At 46.4% G+C, this 18,105-nt stretch overlaps 1 protein-coding gene across 4 annotated transcripts in view; it reads right to left on the reverse strand.

Annotated features, from left to right (window-relative positions):
- The window catches only part of LOC107078191 (T-cell differentiation antigen CD6), a 33,885-nt gene that overhangs the window by 14,607 nt on the left and 1,173 nt on the right, over positions 1–18,105 (reverse strand). The window contains exons 1-2 of one of the 4 annotated variants that reach the window (XM_069191343.1): positions 14,738–14,857; positions 12,203–12,294 (exon numbers count right to left, since the gene is read on the reverse strand). The exons of 1 other annotated variant lie outside the window; for it this stretch is intronic. In XM_069191343.1, the coding sequence (XP_069047444.1) occupies positions 12,203–12,281 (79 nt within the window). In that variant the 5' untranslated portion in view covers positions 12,282–12,294; positions 14,738–14,857. Of the gene's footprint in view, positions 1–353; positions 1,515–12,202; positions 12,295–14,737; positions 14,858–18,105 lie in introns of those variants that run through there. 2 more of the 4 variants (XM_069191346.1, XM_069191345.1) reach the window with 2 other exon arrangements.

Consider the following 18,105-nt stretch of genomic DNA (forward strand, 5'->3'; position numbering starts at 1 on the left):
CAGGTGCCAAACATAACATAGACAAACAAAGGCTTATTACAGTAATTTAAAAGAATACACCTTTCATGCTTTAAACACTGAAGATGCAGAACTCCAGACGCACACCTGACACCAAGAAACAGATCACCATATAAAGGCAAAGAGGAAACCTCTGTCTTATCGAACAAGGACCCTGCCCAGGACTGACGTTCTCTAGAAAACAGATGCTAAATAAAAAGGAACCCATCTCCCTATTCAAATTAGTGAATCGCTAAACAGTGACATAAATAGGAAGTCGTTATTTCCAGCAGCGTAAGACAGCAAGTCCCTTTACTTAAGACACGAGTCTGTTGCTCTTCCAGTACTCAGATTACCTGGACAGGTTCTGCATTTAGTAGTCTGTAGAAAGCGGTTTCTCTCTTACTGACTTCTGCAGTCGTCTTCCCTGGCCTTGGTGATCCTTGTGGCCTACACTGTCCTATGTCTCATCCGCACGAAGCTGGCTGAGTGACCTCACTCAGAGCGTCCAGTCCCTGTTCGAGACTGCTGTTCTGAAAGGGGTGAGCTCATGATTTTCCGGAGAGGTAGTGGAGCCTGAGCTCACGCTTGGCCTCCGTGGCGCCGACCCGACAGAGACAGGCTCTACAAATACTCAGACAATTCCATCGTGTCCTGCTTCTAGACTGAGGTGCTTTTCCGGGAAACTTCAAATCAATCTGTTGGTCCCCAGACCACAACAACATAGTTTTAACCATTTTTTTATTTCTATTTTTTCTTTTACTAGAAATACAGAATGAACATTGATATGGGCCTTGCAGCGCTGATGAGCGGGTTTAGAATTCTGTACTGCCTCATGCAGACACAGACACATGGGGTATGATATATCCTGACACCCGCTTCAGCACCGATGAACACAGAAATGCTTCGCCTCCTGTCTGCCGGGCTCGGGCAGCGCGTCACGTCAGTCACGGGAGGTGAGAGCGGTGCGTGTGTTTTCACTCTGCTCCCCGGCTCGGCCCCGAGAGGCGCTGAGCTCTTACCCTTCGTGTTTGTGGCAGAACTGAAATCCGAGCACGGGAGCGGACGCGGGTGTGTACAGAAACTGCGAGGCGCTGCTCGTCTGCGCCTACCCACGCGTGGCGGCCCGACGGCGTGTGCAGGTGTGTGTAGGACCCAGGCCGGGCGCGAGTGTCGGCGTTGTCTCCGGTGTCGATAGCCGTACCGTGGCTCTCGCTGCGCCGTGCGGGACAGCCCCGCACACGACACCCCGCTCCTGCTCCCTGTCCCGAATACTCGCCCCGCGTGGTGTCCGAGGAGCCGCCGGGGCTGACATCCACCCCTCCTCTGCGGGACCCGTTCCCCGAGTCCAGGGGTGATGGGCTCCCCAGTTCTTTAATCCGTCCATTTCTCCCCGCCTGGAGCATGTTAACTGTGACCGATCGGTCTGTTCAGTAACTCTGGTTCCTGAGGGCTGAAGAGTTTGTAGATTTTAGGCCTCAGTGATCAGTGATATCTGAATTGCTTAATTGAACATTTGACCTCTTTAACTGATCACAGCGGAGTAGTAACGCAGCTTGAGAAACTCTTATGCCGATATTTTTGTCCCGATTGTGAATTGTACATTTGGAGCCATGTGCTTTGAAAGAAACGTTGCAAAATATTATTTTAGCACAAAATTCATTTTAAGTGTTATTTAATGATTTTTAAGATTTGTATTAATTCCAACTCTATTTTTATTACTAATCATCTTTAAACCAAAGCCCGTTTTTCCCCTACGGTATCGTAAAAAAATGGAGACGGTTATAGTCTGGTTTATTAAAGTTTTTACTGAATCATTATTTTGGAATCAATCGTTTAATTAAGTGGTGTTAAGCGGTGTTCGTCGACGATGCAATTGAACAAATGAACGTCCGGGAGTTCATTTCGATTCCAGAAGGATGTTCCAGTACATTCGGCCGCACTGTACAGTGCCTTGCTCCTGATTTTTCAGCCTGCGTGCTCTATTTCATAATAAACTTGTTTCTCACGCGTTGCCGGTTTAAACCCATTAAGCATCAGACAGCTCTGTCCGTAAGACGCGCGTTAGCTTCTGCCCTGCTAAGAGTTAACCGGTCCCACGCAGAGCTGTTGTTTTGTCAGCAGGCCGCCGGCGGCACCAGTCATCGCCGTCTCCCTCCTGCACAATCAGAACTGAAACGGCGTCAGGTCGGCGGGCCTGCGGGACCTTTTCAGCTGGGGCGCAGGAACGTATGCAAAACTTTACGACTCCTTAACGTACTGTAGACAAAGAGAGAACACCTCCCTCGTTTTTCAAGTCCCGACGTTAAAATGAATTTCCAGATATAATCATTTATATCTGGCACCCGACACGTACGTTTATGACGAACTCCTCCGCACATAAGGATACGGGTTTTGACAGGGAGGTCACATATTTAGACCTCCGCGTTGTCCGACAAATTTTTACCAGTTTACAAAAACGTTCAGCAGCAGTAGTCCTGCAAGTATCTGCGAGTCCGTTTTAAGAGCCAGCCGTCGGCCGATCACTGAAAGAGTAAGAGTATAGGAGTGCAGACTCTTCACCTCTCTCTCGGCTGTTGCCTTAAATCATAGGATTAAAGTTCTGTTCAATAACACGGGAACAACACGGTAAACGGGATCTAATCAGCACTGCCAGGTTCTAAACGGTAACACACAGAAAACAGGAGCTAAATAATCCAAACAGTCGGTTTGTAAACAGTTATACAATAAAACAATCCAATACTTTTTCAAATAGAAAACAAAACCGTTGTGAACACGCCGCTACACTCTTTGTCACGACAGGGTCAGTTTTAAATCTGTAATTTACAGTATGTGAAGAAGTGCCTATAGTTTTAGGTCATATGTCAGTAGAAAATTGTTTATAATTACAATAATTTCTAATAATGGGTTTGCTATTTCCTAGATTATTTGTGGTATATAAACGTGTCATATTCTTATAATAGCTTATAGAATAGTTTAATAAAAAAAGCTATTTCATATTATTTTAAACTGAGTTTAATATTTACATTGAAATGGAATTCAGTATAATTAATTTCACCATACTGTAACAAATACAATAACCTAAACTCAAATAATTAGATCTTAAAAGTAAAACAATCTAATATTGTCCTTTTTTCATAGGTAATAATATGTTTATACCTGCTCATAAGAGACAGATATCTTGGATAGTTACCGAAAGGTTTATTGTAGTACAGTATCTGCAGTACAGCTACACACAATATAGACTTGTGTAGATTGTGTAGTTTTGGTCACCACATTCCAAAGATTTTTCTACTCCGCAGTCAGGGAAGAGACTCCAGGCACACGATGGGGTTCAAAATCATGTCTGACACCGACGGGCTGAAGGAACGCCATCTCTTCGGGCTCGAAGTGCCTTTTTAATCTACTTTATTCTTCAGAAGACTACGAGGATCTGAACCATATATTCAGAGTCTTCAAGCTTCACCTAGTGGATTTCACAACGAGCACTCAAATACAAACTAGAGGGCAGAGGGGAGGTGTATGTGGAGGTGTATTTACAAATGAGAACAGGAGGCACTTCTGTGCACAGAGGGTGGTGGGAGTGTGGAACAAACAGCTCAGCCTTGTTGATGAAGCCGATACCCTGGTTTCTTTCAAGACACAGCTGGATGAGATCCTCCAGTCAGGACAGGAGTCTTTTCTTTCCACAGAGAGTGGTGGGGGTGTGGAACAAGCTGTCCAGCTGTGTTGTGGAAGCCGATACCCTGGCCTCTTTCAAGACACAGCTGGATGAGATCCTGGGATTAATCTACTACCAATTGGGCAAGATGGGCCTCCCCTCCTCTGTGTCTCGTTTTTAACTTCTTCTGTGTAATTTGCTTTCTAATGTATTTTTTTCTTACTTGAAAATCCCCGTCTGATCGGGGTTAAAGGGTGAAATGAGTGAGAGTTACGAGGGTGGCTGGAAAATGTCTGTTGGTACCGGATACAGCAGGAAGTCTGTTACTGCTGCAGTCAGTGCATTCCCTCATTGACAAGCTACAGAATCTGTTCTCTTCCGTCTGATATGCCTGACAGGGAGACCTCACTGGGGATTGAGTATTGAAAATCAAGCACTGATTCCCATTGAAACACTGGGATAGAGAGTGCTTTCTGCAGTAGCCCTACAAACCATACTGTTACAAACCTCACTCTATGCTGAAACCTTAAATGTCCAAACTCTGTTACTACTCACAGGACTATAAGAGTCTAGAGCCCTGTGACTGGGCTGTGTCAGTACACTCACAGGACTATAAGAGTCTAGAGCCTGTGACTGGGCTGTGTCAATACACTCACAGGACTATAAGAGTCTAGAGCCTGTGACTGGGCTGTGTCAATACACTCACAGGACTATAAGAGTCTAGAGCCTGTGACTGGGCTGTGTCAGTACACTCACAGGACTGTAAGAGTCTAGAGCCTGTGACTGGGCTGTGTCAGTACACTCACAGGTCTATAAGAGTCTAGAGCCTGTGAGTGGACTGTGTCAGTACACTCACAGGCCTGTAAGAGTCTAGAGCCCTGTGACTGGGCAGTGTCAGTACACTCACAGGACTATAAGAGTCTAGAGCCCTGTGACTGGACTGTGTCAGTACACTCACAGGACTGTAAGAGTCTAGAGCCTGTGACTGGGCTGTGTCAGTACACTCACAGGACTGTAAGAGTCTAGAGCCTGTGACTGGGCTGTGTCAGTACACTCACAGGTCTATAAGAGTCTAGAGCCCCGTGAATTAGCAGAATAAGTGGGTATAACAACGATTGGTGGTCATTATCCCTGAATCAGTGTCTATACAGAGGTGTGATTTGCCATTTTTTGATAACATTATGGTATTGTCTGTGGTAATGATTAAATGAGCATATTTTCGATCACCAGTAATGTGTTGGGGCTGCCAGCTGGATGGTGCTCCAAAAGCAGATATCAGTTTCAGTTCCAGTGCTATTGCACCGTCACTGAAAGAGCTGAGCTGAGCACATTCCTACTGCTTTTTCCAGATCTGAATCCACACCGACAACATGCATTTCCTTTCTGCTGCTTGCTGCTGTGAGCCTTTATGCCTTCGAATGTTTACAAGCGGTCGGCAGAGGATTCAGTGGGGATGTATGGAGAACATCAGACAGGTCACAAATGAGAGGCTCAACCAGCTGTTTCCGGAAAGAAAACAACAGAGCTGTGCAGCTTGTTCCACACTCCCACCACCCTTTGTGTGAAGAAGAGCCTCCCGTCCAGATTTTCCACTTGTGTTGTCTGGTTCATGCTTCACTGCTGGCTGAGAATGGAGGCAAGAGCCTCACCATCACCAAGAAATCACCAAGAACGTTTTCAGATACTTAGACAGGAAGCCAGCTGAAGAATCTCTGTAGGCAGTCTGAGCTTTTAAAAAAAACCTGCAACATTCGGCATGGCATTGGGCTACCCTGGAGTAAACAGCTTCTCAAAGACCTGCTCACGCTCAAGGCAGAAGCAGAACAGCGCTGCAGTGGCACAAGAATTCAAATCCCCAAGAGCTGATACAGCTCAGACTCACAGCAAACAGAACGGACGAAACTCAAAAGCTAACGTGTCGATTGTGCTCGGAATGTCCTGCCTCTGCTGCTGGTTTGCCAATGAGAACCAGCTGCTGATAAAACCTGGGCCGGCTCAAGCGCCTTTGCAATGGGAGTTTGCTTGGCATGCCTGGGTTCTCAGCGCTAGCATTTTGCAGACATAAAAAGTGAAGCACGTATTGCCCCAGCACCTTTATAGCGATACACTGTAATTGCTCCTTGTTAATACCGGTGCGGAAATATACAGAATTCGTTTGTTTCCAATATCACCGGATTTACAAGGTCACTTATTGGAGAACTGCTGTTTAACTCTTCATGCACTGGCAAGATGTAGCGATGTACTGATTATCCCACATATCCAGCGGTCTGTTCTTAGCGAGCCTCAGGGCAATCTGGAGCGCAGCTCCAAAACACAGGGAGTAAGGCAGGACTACACTCTGGATGGGACCCCAAAACAGAGAGCCCGATTAACCCAGCCAGAACCTCAAGGACACCGGAGCAAAACTGCCACCCCAGCATTCTTATGCTCTAGACTCATCGGTTTATTTCTGCACTTATTGCTAACATTTAGCATCTCTGCGTGCAGGGAGGGTGCTGTAGAACAGAACTGTTTGCTCACACACAGCCTCCGTTATAACCGTGAATGATCTAGGGTTGGGCAAACCCAGTTGAACTCGTGATCACTTTTCTACCAAGGCCCGCCTGGGCAGGCTTGAGTCTCACCAACAGGCTGCTGCATCGAACCCGTGCCAGGCTCCTGGGGCTGATGACCGGGCCCCCTGCTGGACAGTGGTTCAAGAGGACAGGATCTTTAAAGGGCGGGAGAGGTGGACACGGCTGGGTGCTGGTGTGACGAGACAAGCTCTCCCTGACCCTGCCGGGCTCTGATTCCGGGAGCTCGTGGGGTCCCCAGCCCACACAGCTCCACTTCCTGAGGGACATCCCTTCTGAAACACTGCGGGCTGATCTGGCCGGGCCTCTCTGTACCCCAGCCCCCAGCGCTGCAAGTGCTCATGGGTAGGACAGCAGCATCACCACACTGCGGGCTGATCTGGCCGGGCCTTTCTGTACCCCAGCCCCCAGCGCTGCAAGTGCTCATGGTTAGGACAGCAGCATCACCACACTGCGGGCTGAGCTGGCCGGGCCTTTCTGTACCCCAGCCCCCAGCGCTGCAAGTGCTCATGGTTAGGACAGCAGCATCACCACACTGCGGGCTGAGCTGGCCGGGCCTTTCTGTACCCCAGCCCCCAGCGCTGCAAGTGCTCATGGTTAGGACAGCAGCATCACCACACTGCGGGCTGAGCTGGCCGGGCCTCTCTGTACCCCAGCCCCCAGTGCTGCAAGTGCTCATGGTTAGGACAGCAGCATCACCACACTGCGGGCTGATCTGGCCGGGCCTTTCTGTACCCCAGCCCCCAGAGCTGCAAGTGCTCATGGTTAGGACAGCAGCATCACCACACTGCGGGCTGATCTGGCCGGGCCTTTCTGCACCCCAGCTTTGCCTGATGATGCGGCATGCCCCTCGCTTGTCAGTCTTCTTTCACTTCGCCATATGGCAACCGGTCTCATGAGTGGAGGGAGTACCAGGGAAACCCTTCCCACCTTGAGCATCCACCCTGTGGTTATCACAGGCATGGCGCTAACCCCAGTCCTGCCTGCCTGGCACACCAGGGCCTCTGCCCACGCCCAGGAGCTACTGGACTCAGAAAGTTGTACCTCCAAGTGTGCTCAAGCCTGGGCAAAGTCAGCTGTCTTGGCGTTCCTGCTGACCCGCGAGAGCCCCAGGAGCTCCTGCTGAAGCTGAATATGGCGTTCGGGCGCTCGGTTTACACAGACCCCTCTGGGCTAACTCGTGCCCTGCCTTGGGCTGTTCATTGAAAAGCCTTCATACAGTATATAGGTTTTGTTGGTACCTTTTAGTTTCTGTTGGTAATAAATGCCTAATAGACAAGGATAGGAGCACAGGAGCATCTGCCCCAGAAGGCTGTGCTGGTATTAGTCTGTTACGGGTGTTGCAGCCCAACAATGGGTCACCAAGCCACTTCGGATCGCCACGACCCTCTTGAATAAACTGACATTTCTTTCCTTCTACACAAGCCTGTTTTTAGCCTCACGGAGGAATAAAATATCGATGCAGAATGCTTTAACATTGCTCCGTTTAACAGTGATGATGAATGAAAAACCTGAAAAATCATAGAAAAAAAACGTTTTGCGACTTTCTTTAAAAATAATTATTTCGGAAGCAGACTACTGTCTTCATGAAAGCACCATCTTCGTTAAAGAAGAATCAAAGAATCGCCTCTCTTTTGTGGAAAGTAATTAGTATAAAGGAAACATCTTCCACATCTATTTGCAGATATCAAATATAGCTCAAAGTAAACGAGCGCTCCTCGGTTAAACAAGTGTAACGTTCAGGCCGCACACAGGCCCTGTGTAACATTCTGCGTCGAGGATGGGAATAAACAGCAGGGTCTGCAGCCCATCACACACCAACACCGAAGACCCGGCTCATGACATCTGAAGCACTGCTGGCCTGCAAGAGCAGCGTGCCGAGGTCCAGAACCGAGCCGACAGGGCGCTACAACTTTCAAAAGCCAACGGAATCATTAAGTCAGGGCGTTCTGGATCAAAGGGAAGGAAGAAAAATCAATCCCCCGAAATGCAACTCTGAAAGTTCTGTCTTTCTCTACGACATACAGTACTCGGGTGCAGCAGGATTTTCAGCACTTGCCATCGCATAAACGAAGCTCTCAAGCCGACTGCAACCGGAGCACGACTCAACGCGCCGCCTGTCCATACTGTTCCAAGTGCAGCCGGCATCAGCTGACCCTCATTATTCAATCTCCTCGTCCCTCACTAGTCCTCGCTCGGTATTAGGAACCTGTCTGCCTCCTGAGCTCGCATCGTCCTCGAACCTCTGGCCGCCGACACGCAGACCTTTCTAGCCTTGGACCTTCCGACTGCTCTTCCGTCTCGCCCTCTCTGGAATCGTCTGCCTCGCGGATTCGGATTCGGAGCTCTACCCTGCTGCCTCGCTCCTCCCGGACTCGTTAGCCATCGGACTCTCCCAGTAACCTGCACGGGGTTCATAACAACTCGTGCGGGATAAATACACAAACACAGCCAACTTTCAAGGCTTGTGCACAGTCAAGATTCACATTAATATACCAATAAGTTACTGTTTGAGTCCTGTGACATCTTTCTAATATTTCCTTACTCATTAATTACTAATTGCTATTCATATTTTATTATTATTATTTTGTAAAAGTTCGTATATTTCCTAAGTGTTATATTTTAATAACAATAATGCACTTAATTTGAAGATGACAGCAAAGGGCTTAAAAGGAAATTCATTAAAAACTGAACCACGGGGTCTTGAAGCTCGCTCCCAGACTTAATCTGGGTCCCGTCCAAAAAAGGTTAAAAACCCCTCATGCAAAATGTAAGAACATAAGAGCTTCTACTACAGCAGGTCATGCTACTATTATTCTAGTACAATAAGTAAGAACACAAGAGCTTCTACCACAGCAGATCCTGCTGCTATTTATCTAGTATAATAAGAACACAAGAGTGTCTACCACAGCAGATCGTGGTGCTATTCATCTAGAACAATAAGAACAGAGCTTCTACCACAGCAGATCGTGCTGCTATTCATCTAGTTTAATAAGAACACAAGAGCTTCTACCACAGCAGATCGTGGTGCTATTCATCTAGAACAATAAGAACACAAGAGCGTCTACCACAGCAGATCGTGGTGCTATTCATCTAGTATAATAAGAACACAAGAGCGTCTACCACAGCAGATCGTGGTGCTATTCATCTAGTATAATAAGAACACAAGAGCGTCTACTACAGCAGATCGTGCTGCTATTCATCTAGTTTAATAAGTAAAAACACAAGAGCGTCTACCACAGCAGATCGTGCTGTTATTAATCTAGTACAATAACAACACAAGAGCGTCTACCACATCAGATCGTGCTGCTGTTAGTCCAGTGTAATCAGGCATAACATGCACAGTATTAAAACAGCCAGAGAGAGTCTGTTGAAGCTATTGAAGATGGAAAGCTGAACAAGATGGGTTGCAGAAAAGGGAGGGCATTGAGTCCTTCCAGCTTTTTAGGTGGTTAGTAGCTAATTGATCTGAGGATTATCCAGCTGTATGTTGACAGAATCCAAGGCATCAGTTTCAACTTGCTGGTCTTGTTCCACACTCCCACAACCCTTTGTGTAAAGAAGTGCCCCCCTGTCCTGGCTGTGTGATTGCGTGTCCTCGCTGGGTCTTGAAAGAAGCCATGATTTAGGCTTCAACATAGCGGGGTAGATTGTTCCACACTCCCACAAATGCTTTGACTCTTTTTATACAAACCATGCCTACAGCACCTTCCTCCTTGTCTTTAGTTTCTTTGCAGTGTCAGGCCAGTAACTGCAGAGTTATTGATGTTTCTAGGATATTTTCAGAGGCCAGAAGCTAATCAAACTGAATCCAAGGCTCAATTCAGAATTCACACGTGTTTTCCTCCATTTTACCCATCCTATCTTTCAAATTTCATCGCATGTACCTGACAATGATCTCACACAATAACTGTAAAAGTACGTGCTTTATGTTCACTTTTAATACTAATTTTAATCATAGAAATCTGCGCAGTACTGTATCTTCTGTCATGTTCTCTTAGTGTTTGCCATATTTCTATTGATTTGCAGTGCATTAGGTATAGCCGCAGTATACTGTATATATGATATAGGAGAGCTATTCCCTACCATGCATGTTTTTTTGCTTCTTGTAGACATGTCAGAAACTGTACCCTGCGAATAAGAAGGATATCTTTTTGGGTTCAAAACAGCTAACACATGCCTTATTAATGATACTGAAAAATCATGGCCAGCTTTCTTAATATAACTGGTGTAGTTTTACAAACAGCATTCACTAATTGAAGTAAAAATATGATATAACAGGGATAGTGTAACATCAATATCCACGCCCTGTCTCTCTCTGGACAGTGTCTACTACACAAAGTGTGACATCAATATCCACAACATTTCTCACTCTGGACAGTGTCTACTGCACACAGTGTGACATCAATATCCACAGCCTGTCTCTCTCTCTCTGGACAGTGTCTACTGGACACAGTGTGACATCAATATCCACAGGTATGTCTCTCTCTCAGGACAGTGACTACTGCACACAGTGTGACATCAATATCCACAGCCTGTCTCTCTCTGGGCAGTGTCTGCTGGACACAGTGTGACATCATCAATATTCCTAGTCTGTCTCTCTCTGTGCAGTAGTTTTAGTAGCAGTGTGGGTCACACATGATAACTGTTTACTAATGATAGCTGCATGTCCACCATAAACCAACCAGATTAAATACAGGATTATATATTTCCACAACTAGGTATATTTCCATCTTGTTTTAAAATTTACTTATCGTATAAAAGGATTCACTTTTACTTCACACTCTCATTTTAAACTCAGATGCCGAAGTTGGGCACTTGTAAAGGTCACTTGTAAGGTCAACACAAATTTAATGTGTTAAATCTCTTCTGTTCTCTGAAACTGCTCCTGCGATCGAGAGAGAAATTCCGTCTGATTGCAACCCCTGATGAAGGTGAACTCAGGAGTTACTGAAAATGCAGGGCCTGGATTAAATGTATGTTTTGTTCGTCATCACATACCTGGTGGCAATATCACTGCAGGTGGGCCGTGTTACGGTATAGTGTGTCCGCTGTCACCAACAGCTGGACCAGACCTCTTTGGAGCCGTGGAGATTTGCTAACACTGGTGGGTCAATCTGCAACGCAGCGTGACGCGATGGAAACACGTTCCCAGATCAACTAAGACCGATTTAGCACAGAACCGGGTCTTTATTCTCGAACCTCCCTGTCTTCGGAAAGTGAAAGATTGCGAGGCTCCTCGTGTCATGTTTTTCAAAATCGATGTACAAAATGTCTTAAATAAACGGGTGGGTTAAGGCCTACTTTTTTCTTTTTGTATTGTGCACGGATTTAGAAAGTTAGAAGCCTTTTCTATGCTCCGTATAATTACGAAAGTCCAGAGAAATCACAGAGACCCGTCTAGGTCAACTGTCCTGGAAATAGAGAGTTGTAAGGTCAGCGCGCAAAACCCCACACGTTATAAAGAGGAAAAACAAGATCGGTTATTCTTCTTTGGTAACATTATGAACTTCCTTCACACTATCTGCAATCAGCCTCATCCATTTTATCCTTAATATGTTGCTGCCGTCTGTTGAAACGATTTTTTTTACAAAATCTTTAATTTGAGAAATTATTCTGTGTCCATCATTTGAGACATGTATTTATCATACCTAGTGTTTCATTATGTAACCCACTCCTCGGACAAGGGCTTCAGTCTGAATTTTCAATAACTCAGCACTTCATTGACCGACCACTTAATTAATCAATTAAGTAGGCGATCAAACGTGTGGGTAGCCCCTGTGCGCTGGGGAAATCCAAACCCAGTTCGGGTTTCGACTGCCGTGCATTCGTTCTGTCTCGGTATTTCTCATTTTCAGACGAAAGGGGCTCGCAAGTTGCTCCGCCGAGGTGTAAAATATTTCCGAGATGTTCAGAACTAAATCTTTAAGGTACAAAACATCCACGTACAGTCTCGGTTGCGCTGACTCACGTGGTGTGTTCCTCTGGTGCGGACAGGCGGGAGACGGGAGAGCTCCGAGCCCCGCACGGCACTGAGCGCCAGACGACATCAACTGGACAAGACTGAACCATGGGTCGTAAAAAACAGAGATGCAATCGTGAATGTCTGACCCTGGGGAGAGCTGAGCCAAAGGTTCTGGATTGCCAATGTTGTTCCCATTTAGTTTTTTTCCAGTCCCTAGTATCATTAGTCTGAAAACAACAATCATAGTGCAAAATAATGTAAAAAAACTTATTTTGTGATTTTGGCTCATCTCACTAATTCTAAACCTGGAGTATACTTTGTGAGAGTAAGACTGGAGTATATTTTACTCAAAAAACCTGAGTAAATTTTACTAAAGCAACACCAGAATATACTTTGTTAAATTAACAGTAGTGAACTCAGAAGAGTGTACTTCGATAGTGTAATGTTAGCGTACATTGCTAGAGTAACAGAAGAGTGTACTTTGTTAGCTTAACATTAGCGTACATTGTTAGAGTAACAGCAGTGTACTTTACTAGAATAAAAGTAGAGTATACATTGCTAGAGCAACACTAGCGTACATTTCTAGAGTAACACTAGCGTACTTTGCTAGAGTGATACTAGCGTACTTTGCTAGACAAACAGTAGAGTAACACTAACATACATTTTTAAAGTAACAACCGACTGTACTTTGCTAGAGTAACAGTAGAGTGTATTCTGGTAGAGTAGATTGTAGAGAGAGTGTACAATGTACAGTATCCTTTCACCATGAGTACGTTTACAGTAGCCGAGTAAATCAAAGGAGAGTGAGGCACAGAGAAATGAGAGCTCACATGCTGCATGTGTAGCATTGTCAAAAGTCACGACACTGTTTCTCAGTACGATCAGAGGACAGGAACACGAGAAAGCTCACACACACTGCATGTGTGACAGTTAAAAGTCACGACACTGTTTCTCGGTACGATAGGAGGACAGGAACATGAGAGAGCTCACACACACTGCATGTGTGACAGTTAAAAGTCACGACACTGTTTCTCGGTACGATTAGAGGACAGGAACATGAGAGAGCTCACACACACTGCATGTGTGACAGTTAAAAGTCACGACACTGTTTCTCGGTACGATAGGAGGACAGGAACACGAGAAAGCTCACACACACTGCATGTGTGACAGTTAAAAGTCACGACACTGTTTCTCGGTACGATAGGAGGACAGGAACATGAGAGAGCTCACACACACTGCATGTGTGACAGTTAAAAGTCACGACACTGTTTCTCGGTACGATTAGAGGACAGGAACATGAGAGAGCTCACACACACTGCATGTGTGACAGTTAAAAGTCACGACACTGTTTCACGGTACGATAGGAGGACAGGAACATGAGAGAGCTCACACACACTGCATGTGTGACAGTTAAAAGTCACGACACTGTTTCTCGGTACGATTAGAGGACAGGAACATGAGAGAGCTCACACATACTGCATGTGTGACAGTTAAAAGTCACGACACTGTTTCTCGGTACGATTAGAGGACAGGAACATGAGAGGTCAGGGACGACAGGAGGCCATTCGGCCCACCTTGGCTATTTGGTAGTTCATAGCTAATTGATGCAAGGATCCCATCCGGCTGTCAACCGCATTCAATAACATGGCTGGTAGCTTCTCCCACACTCTGAAAACCTTTTCTTTGAGTAATGAAGAAGTGCCTCCTTCTCAGATTTATAACCCATTTGAGGGATCATTCCCGGTCCCCTGTGCTTCTTTGTTGCTCTGCCCGTTTCTGAAGACTGTCGGGGAGACCTGTCTACGAGGGCATTTCAATCTGGGTCCCCTCAGCCTTTTTTCTGCTGAAAAACTGTCAATTCGCAATGCTGCGCCATTCCTGAGCCTCAGAGTCTTCCTGTCTGCACTGGGGAGCTACAGTACACTGTCCTGGGATTCCTTGACACGCACGGAGACAAGACAAGGAGAGTGCACACCGAATCAGTCCGGCCGGATCGAGAATTCGCTGCTCATCACCATTATAGTGGTCAAACTCTTTAAGGAAATTTGCACCGGGAACAAAAGTATCAGTCCTTACGCCCTCTCCCTCCTGGCCTCGTGCTCTCTGAATGGCCTCAGCACCCTTTGCTGTTCTCCATTCTGCCTCCGTTTGCTGTGATGCTTCCACACCAGTTTAACACTCCTCCTCCAGCAGTGCAGAGGGCCATTCTGTGTCTTCAAGTGCTCTGTACAGCACAGACACAGAGTCCACAGTCACAGCCTTGTTCACCGTGTGAAGCCACATTAAAGAAAGGCCTGGTCCACCGCTGCTACCACCATTACTCTTATTACCCCGCTACCAAAATTATTACTACCAATACTCCCACTACCACCGATACTGGTGTTACCACTGCTAGCACCATTATTTCTACCAGTACTCGTACTACCACTGCTACCCCACCGCTACTACGAGTACTACTGTACTACCGGTACTAGGATACCAATACTCCTACCGCTACCACCATTCCGGCAGCACGCAACTGATAATAATGGTCAATCTTACCGTTAGTCGACGCGTGCTCAGACGCACACAGAAGATGAAAAAGGAAAAGACTGAAGACAGACAGCACACCCTCAAAAGGAAATATGAGAGGTGTGTTAGAACTGTTCTCTCTCCCTCCCTCTCTCTTTCCCCCCTCTCTCTCTCATCTCTCCGAGCGGTGCAGAGCTTCCTCAGAACAAAGGGCTTGACATTTCAGAAAGTCAGGCGGATAAAGAGGAAGGGGCTCACATACAGCAGAAGAGAGAGGAGAGGAGGGGGAGGCAGAGGGAGTGGAGCAATAGGGAGTTGAAGTCTTTCTCGGAGAGGAGAAAACATCTCACAAACCTTCTGTCTGTCTTACAAACTGCTGGTCTCTCAGTGCAGTGTTAGTGTGCCGGAGTGTCCAGTCAGGGTGTCTGGACTGTATTAACCCCTCTCTCTCAGTGCAGTGTTAATGTACTGTAGTGTCCAGTCAGTGTGTCTGGACTGTATTAACCCCTCTCTCTCAGTGCAGTGTTAATGTCCTGTAGTGTCCAGTCAGTGTGTCTGGACTGTATTAACCCCTCTCTCTCAGTGCAGTGTTAATGTCCTGTAGTGTCCAGTCAGTGTGTCTGGACTGTATTAACTCCTCTCTCTCAGTGCAGTGTTAATGTCCTGTAGTGTCCAGTCAGTGTGTCTGTACTGTATTAACCCCTCTCTCTCAGTGCAGTGTTAATGTCCTGTAGTGTCCAGTCAGTGTGTCTGGACTGTATTAACCCCTCTATCTCAGTGCAGTGTTAATGTCCTGTAGTGTCCAGTCAGTGTGTCTGTACTGTATTAACCCCTCTCTCTCAGTGCAGTGTTAATGTCCTGTAGTGTCCAGTCAGTGTGTCTGGACTGTATAAACCCCTCTCTCTCAGTGCAGTGTTAATGTCCTGTAGTGTCCAGTCAGTGTGTCTGGACTGTATTAACCCCTCTCTCTCAGTGCAGTGTTAATGTCCTGTAGTGTCCAGTCAGTGTGTCTGGACTGTATTAACCCCTCTCTCTCAGTGCAGTGTTAATGTCCTGTAGTGTCCAGTCAGTGTGTCTGGACTGTATTAACCCCTCTCTCTCAGTGCTGTGTCTTTCTGTACCTGTCTCTCTCTCCTACACACTCTCGATCCCATGAGCCAGTGTTTCTGTTTTGTCTGTACAGTTACTCACTCCTGCCGTCCGCTCACACCTTTCCTCCGTCGCTCTCGCTCCGTCACTGCGGGGTTTCGGTTCTGCCCAAGTGCCGGCGAGGGAAAGGAGTGACAATCATCTCTGTCCCGCCCGTGTGTGTGATCGCCGGCGGGCGGTGGTTTACCGGTACCGCCGGCTTACGGAAAGACACGCGCGCCCCGTCCCTGCCCCTGGGGGCCGGAGGAGGAGGTCGTACCGAGTAAACAAGCTCTCTCTGAAACACCCCCAGAGCGGCATAGCATGAGACAACGGCGAGCGAAAACGAAAGACTGAGATCGAATCGAGCAGAAATGAAAGAAAGGAGGCTTGGAAATTCCATTTCCCGAATACGAGATTCCCTCGTTTTACGCTGTAATTTCCGGGCTGGAGACGGATTAAGATCTTTTAAAATGTTTGTTCTGTCCTGGAAGGGAGCAGCAGATCTTTAATGACCAGGTGACTAAGGATCATGATGGGAAACAGCTCGGTCCGAGATCCTTTGATTTAACGTGTGCTTTTGTCTTAAAAAAAATAAACCTAAAAGTTATAAAATGGAAGATAAATATGTTTACGTTTTAACTGGACTTGTGATTCTACGTATTAAATCCACCTTTTGTTTTTGTTATTCTTTGAATCTTTTGCTTTAGACAATCTTTAATGCCAAGGTCTCCAATCATGTCTCTGCGGAGCGCAGCCCTTCCTGGCCACCTGTTTTAAAGACCGGAAATACCCGTAAAGGGCTCATGACCCAGGCGAGTAATCTTCTCAAGTAAGACACCTCCGCTCCTTGATAGCTGAAGACTACCAGGAGTTTAGATCTCAACGATCGACGAGGAGTGGTTTAAATCTTAATCTAAATTAATTTCACACATCACCTGTGTAACTGAACTCATTAACACAGGTGGTTCGTTAAATTCACTTCAGAAAGGCTCCAGAAACGGTTCTCCTTGTAACGGGTGACCTACAACACCTGCTGGCCTGGAGCTCTCCAGGACCTGGCGGGGGCACTCCTGTACTGGCTGGACTCTGCTCTTGCTGTTACTCAATTATTGTACGATTAAATGAATAAATGTGCTAAATTGTGATTGCTAAATAATTTTTTTAAGTCCCCAGATTATCATTACAGTGACAAGTTACTACCGTATAAGGGTTTACTGTTTAAAATGAATTAGATGTTGGATTTGAAGATCACTAATGCCATTGTTTAAATCCCCCCACCTCTGGTTAATTTCTAGAAGTAATCCCTTGCACCAGTAACCTGTAACTGCGATGGACTGCTTTTTAAGCGCTCTCGCTAAAGTCTGGGAATTAACCTTTCCACTGCTGCGGATCCTGTGTGAATTGCTCAGGGCTTGAGAACCCGAGGAGTCGGCGCTTCCCAAGCTGGAATGGGGCTCTGTGGGACAGGGATGGGGGGTCCTTACTCCCACATCCCACAGTTTTCCTGGGATTCCCTGCGCGGGGAGCAGACGGGTTCACTGCGCCATGCGGTCGGCATGGTTAATAATCACAGTCATGTTAGAATAACAGCCATACGTTTCTAAACCGAATATAACTAGTGTTTATAATGATTGCGATTTCAGAAAGGAGCTTGCGTCATGGTTGAATGATGAGTTAATCAAAGTAATTATTGTTGTGATTACTCTTCCTGTTCTGTTTAGCAGCTGTGCCTGTCTGAGTTCTGAGACGAGGAATAAGCGCTGTAAAAGAATGAATTCGGATCACTCTATGGTCCTTTTCCTGTCTCTCCTGCTTCCGTATTTTATGCCAATTTGACCTGTTTATTCTACTCTCTTCGTATTTCTTGTTTTATCTTCACCAAGGTGTGTTCTCAGGGGTCTGCTAATACAGACCCTCCGTGTGTCTCTGACGAGACCTGTGTCAGGTATTTACTAGTGCCTGCACACTGTGTTTCAGTACTGTACTCATACAGATACTCCGTGTGTCTCTGATGAGACCTGTGTCAGGTATTTACTAGTGCCTGCGCACTGTTTTTCAGTACTGTACTCATACAGACCCTCCATGTGTCTCTGATGAGACCTGTGTCAGGTACAGTATTTACTAGTGCCTGCACACTGTGTTTCAGTACTGTACTCATACAGACCCTCCATGTGTCTCTGATGAGACCTGTGTCAGGTACAGTATTTACTAGTGCCTGCACACTGTGTTTCAGTACTGTACTCATGCAGACCCTCCATGTGTCTCTG

Source organism: Lepisosteus oculatus, chromosome 6 (assembly GCF_040954835.1).
Source record: "Lepisosteus oculatus isolate fLepOcu1 chromosome 6, fLepOcu1.hap2, whole genome shotgun sequence".
NCBI classification, from domain to species: Eukaryota; Metazoa; Chordata; class Actinopteri; order Semionotiformes; family Lepisosteidae; genus Lepisosteus; species Lepisosteus oculatus.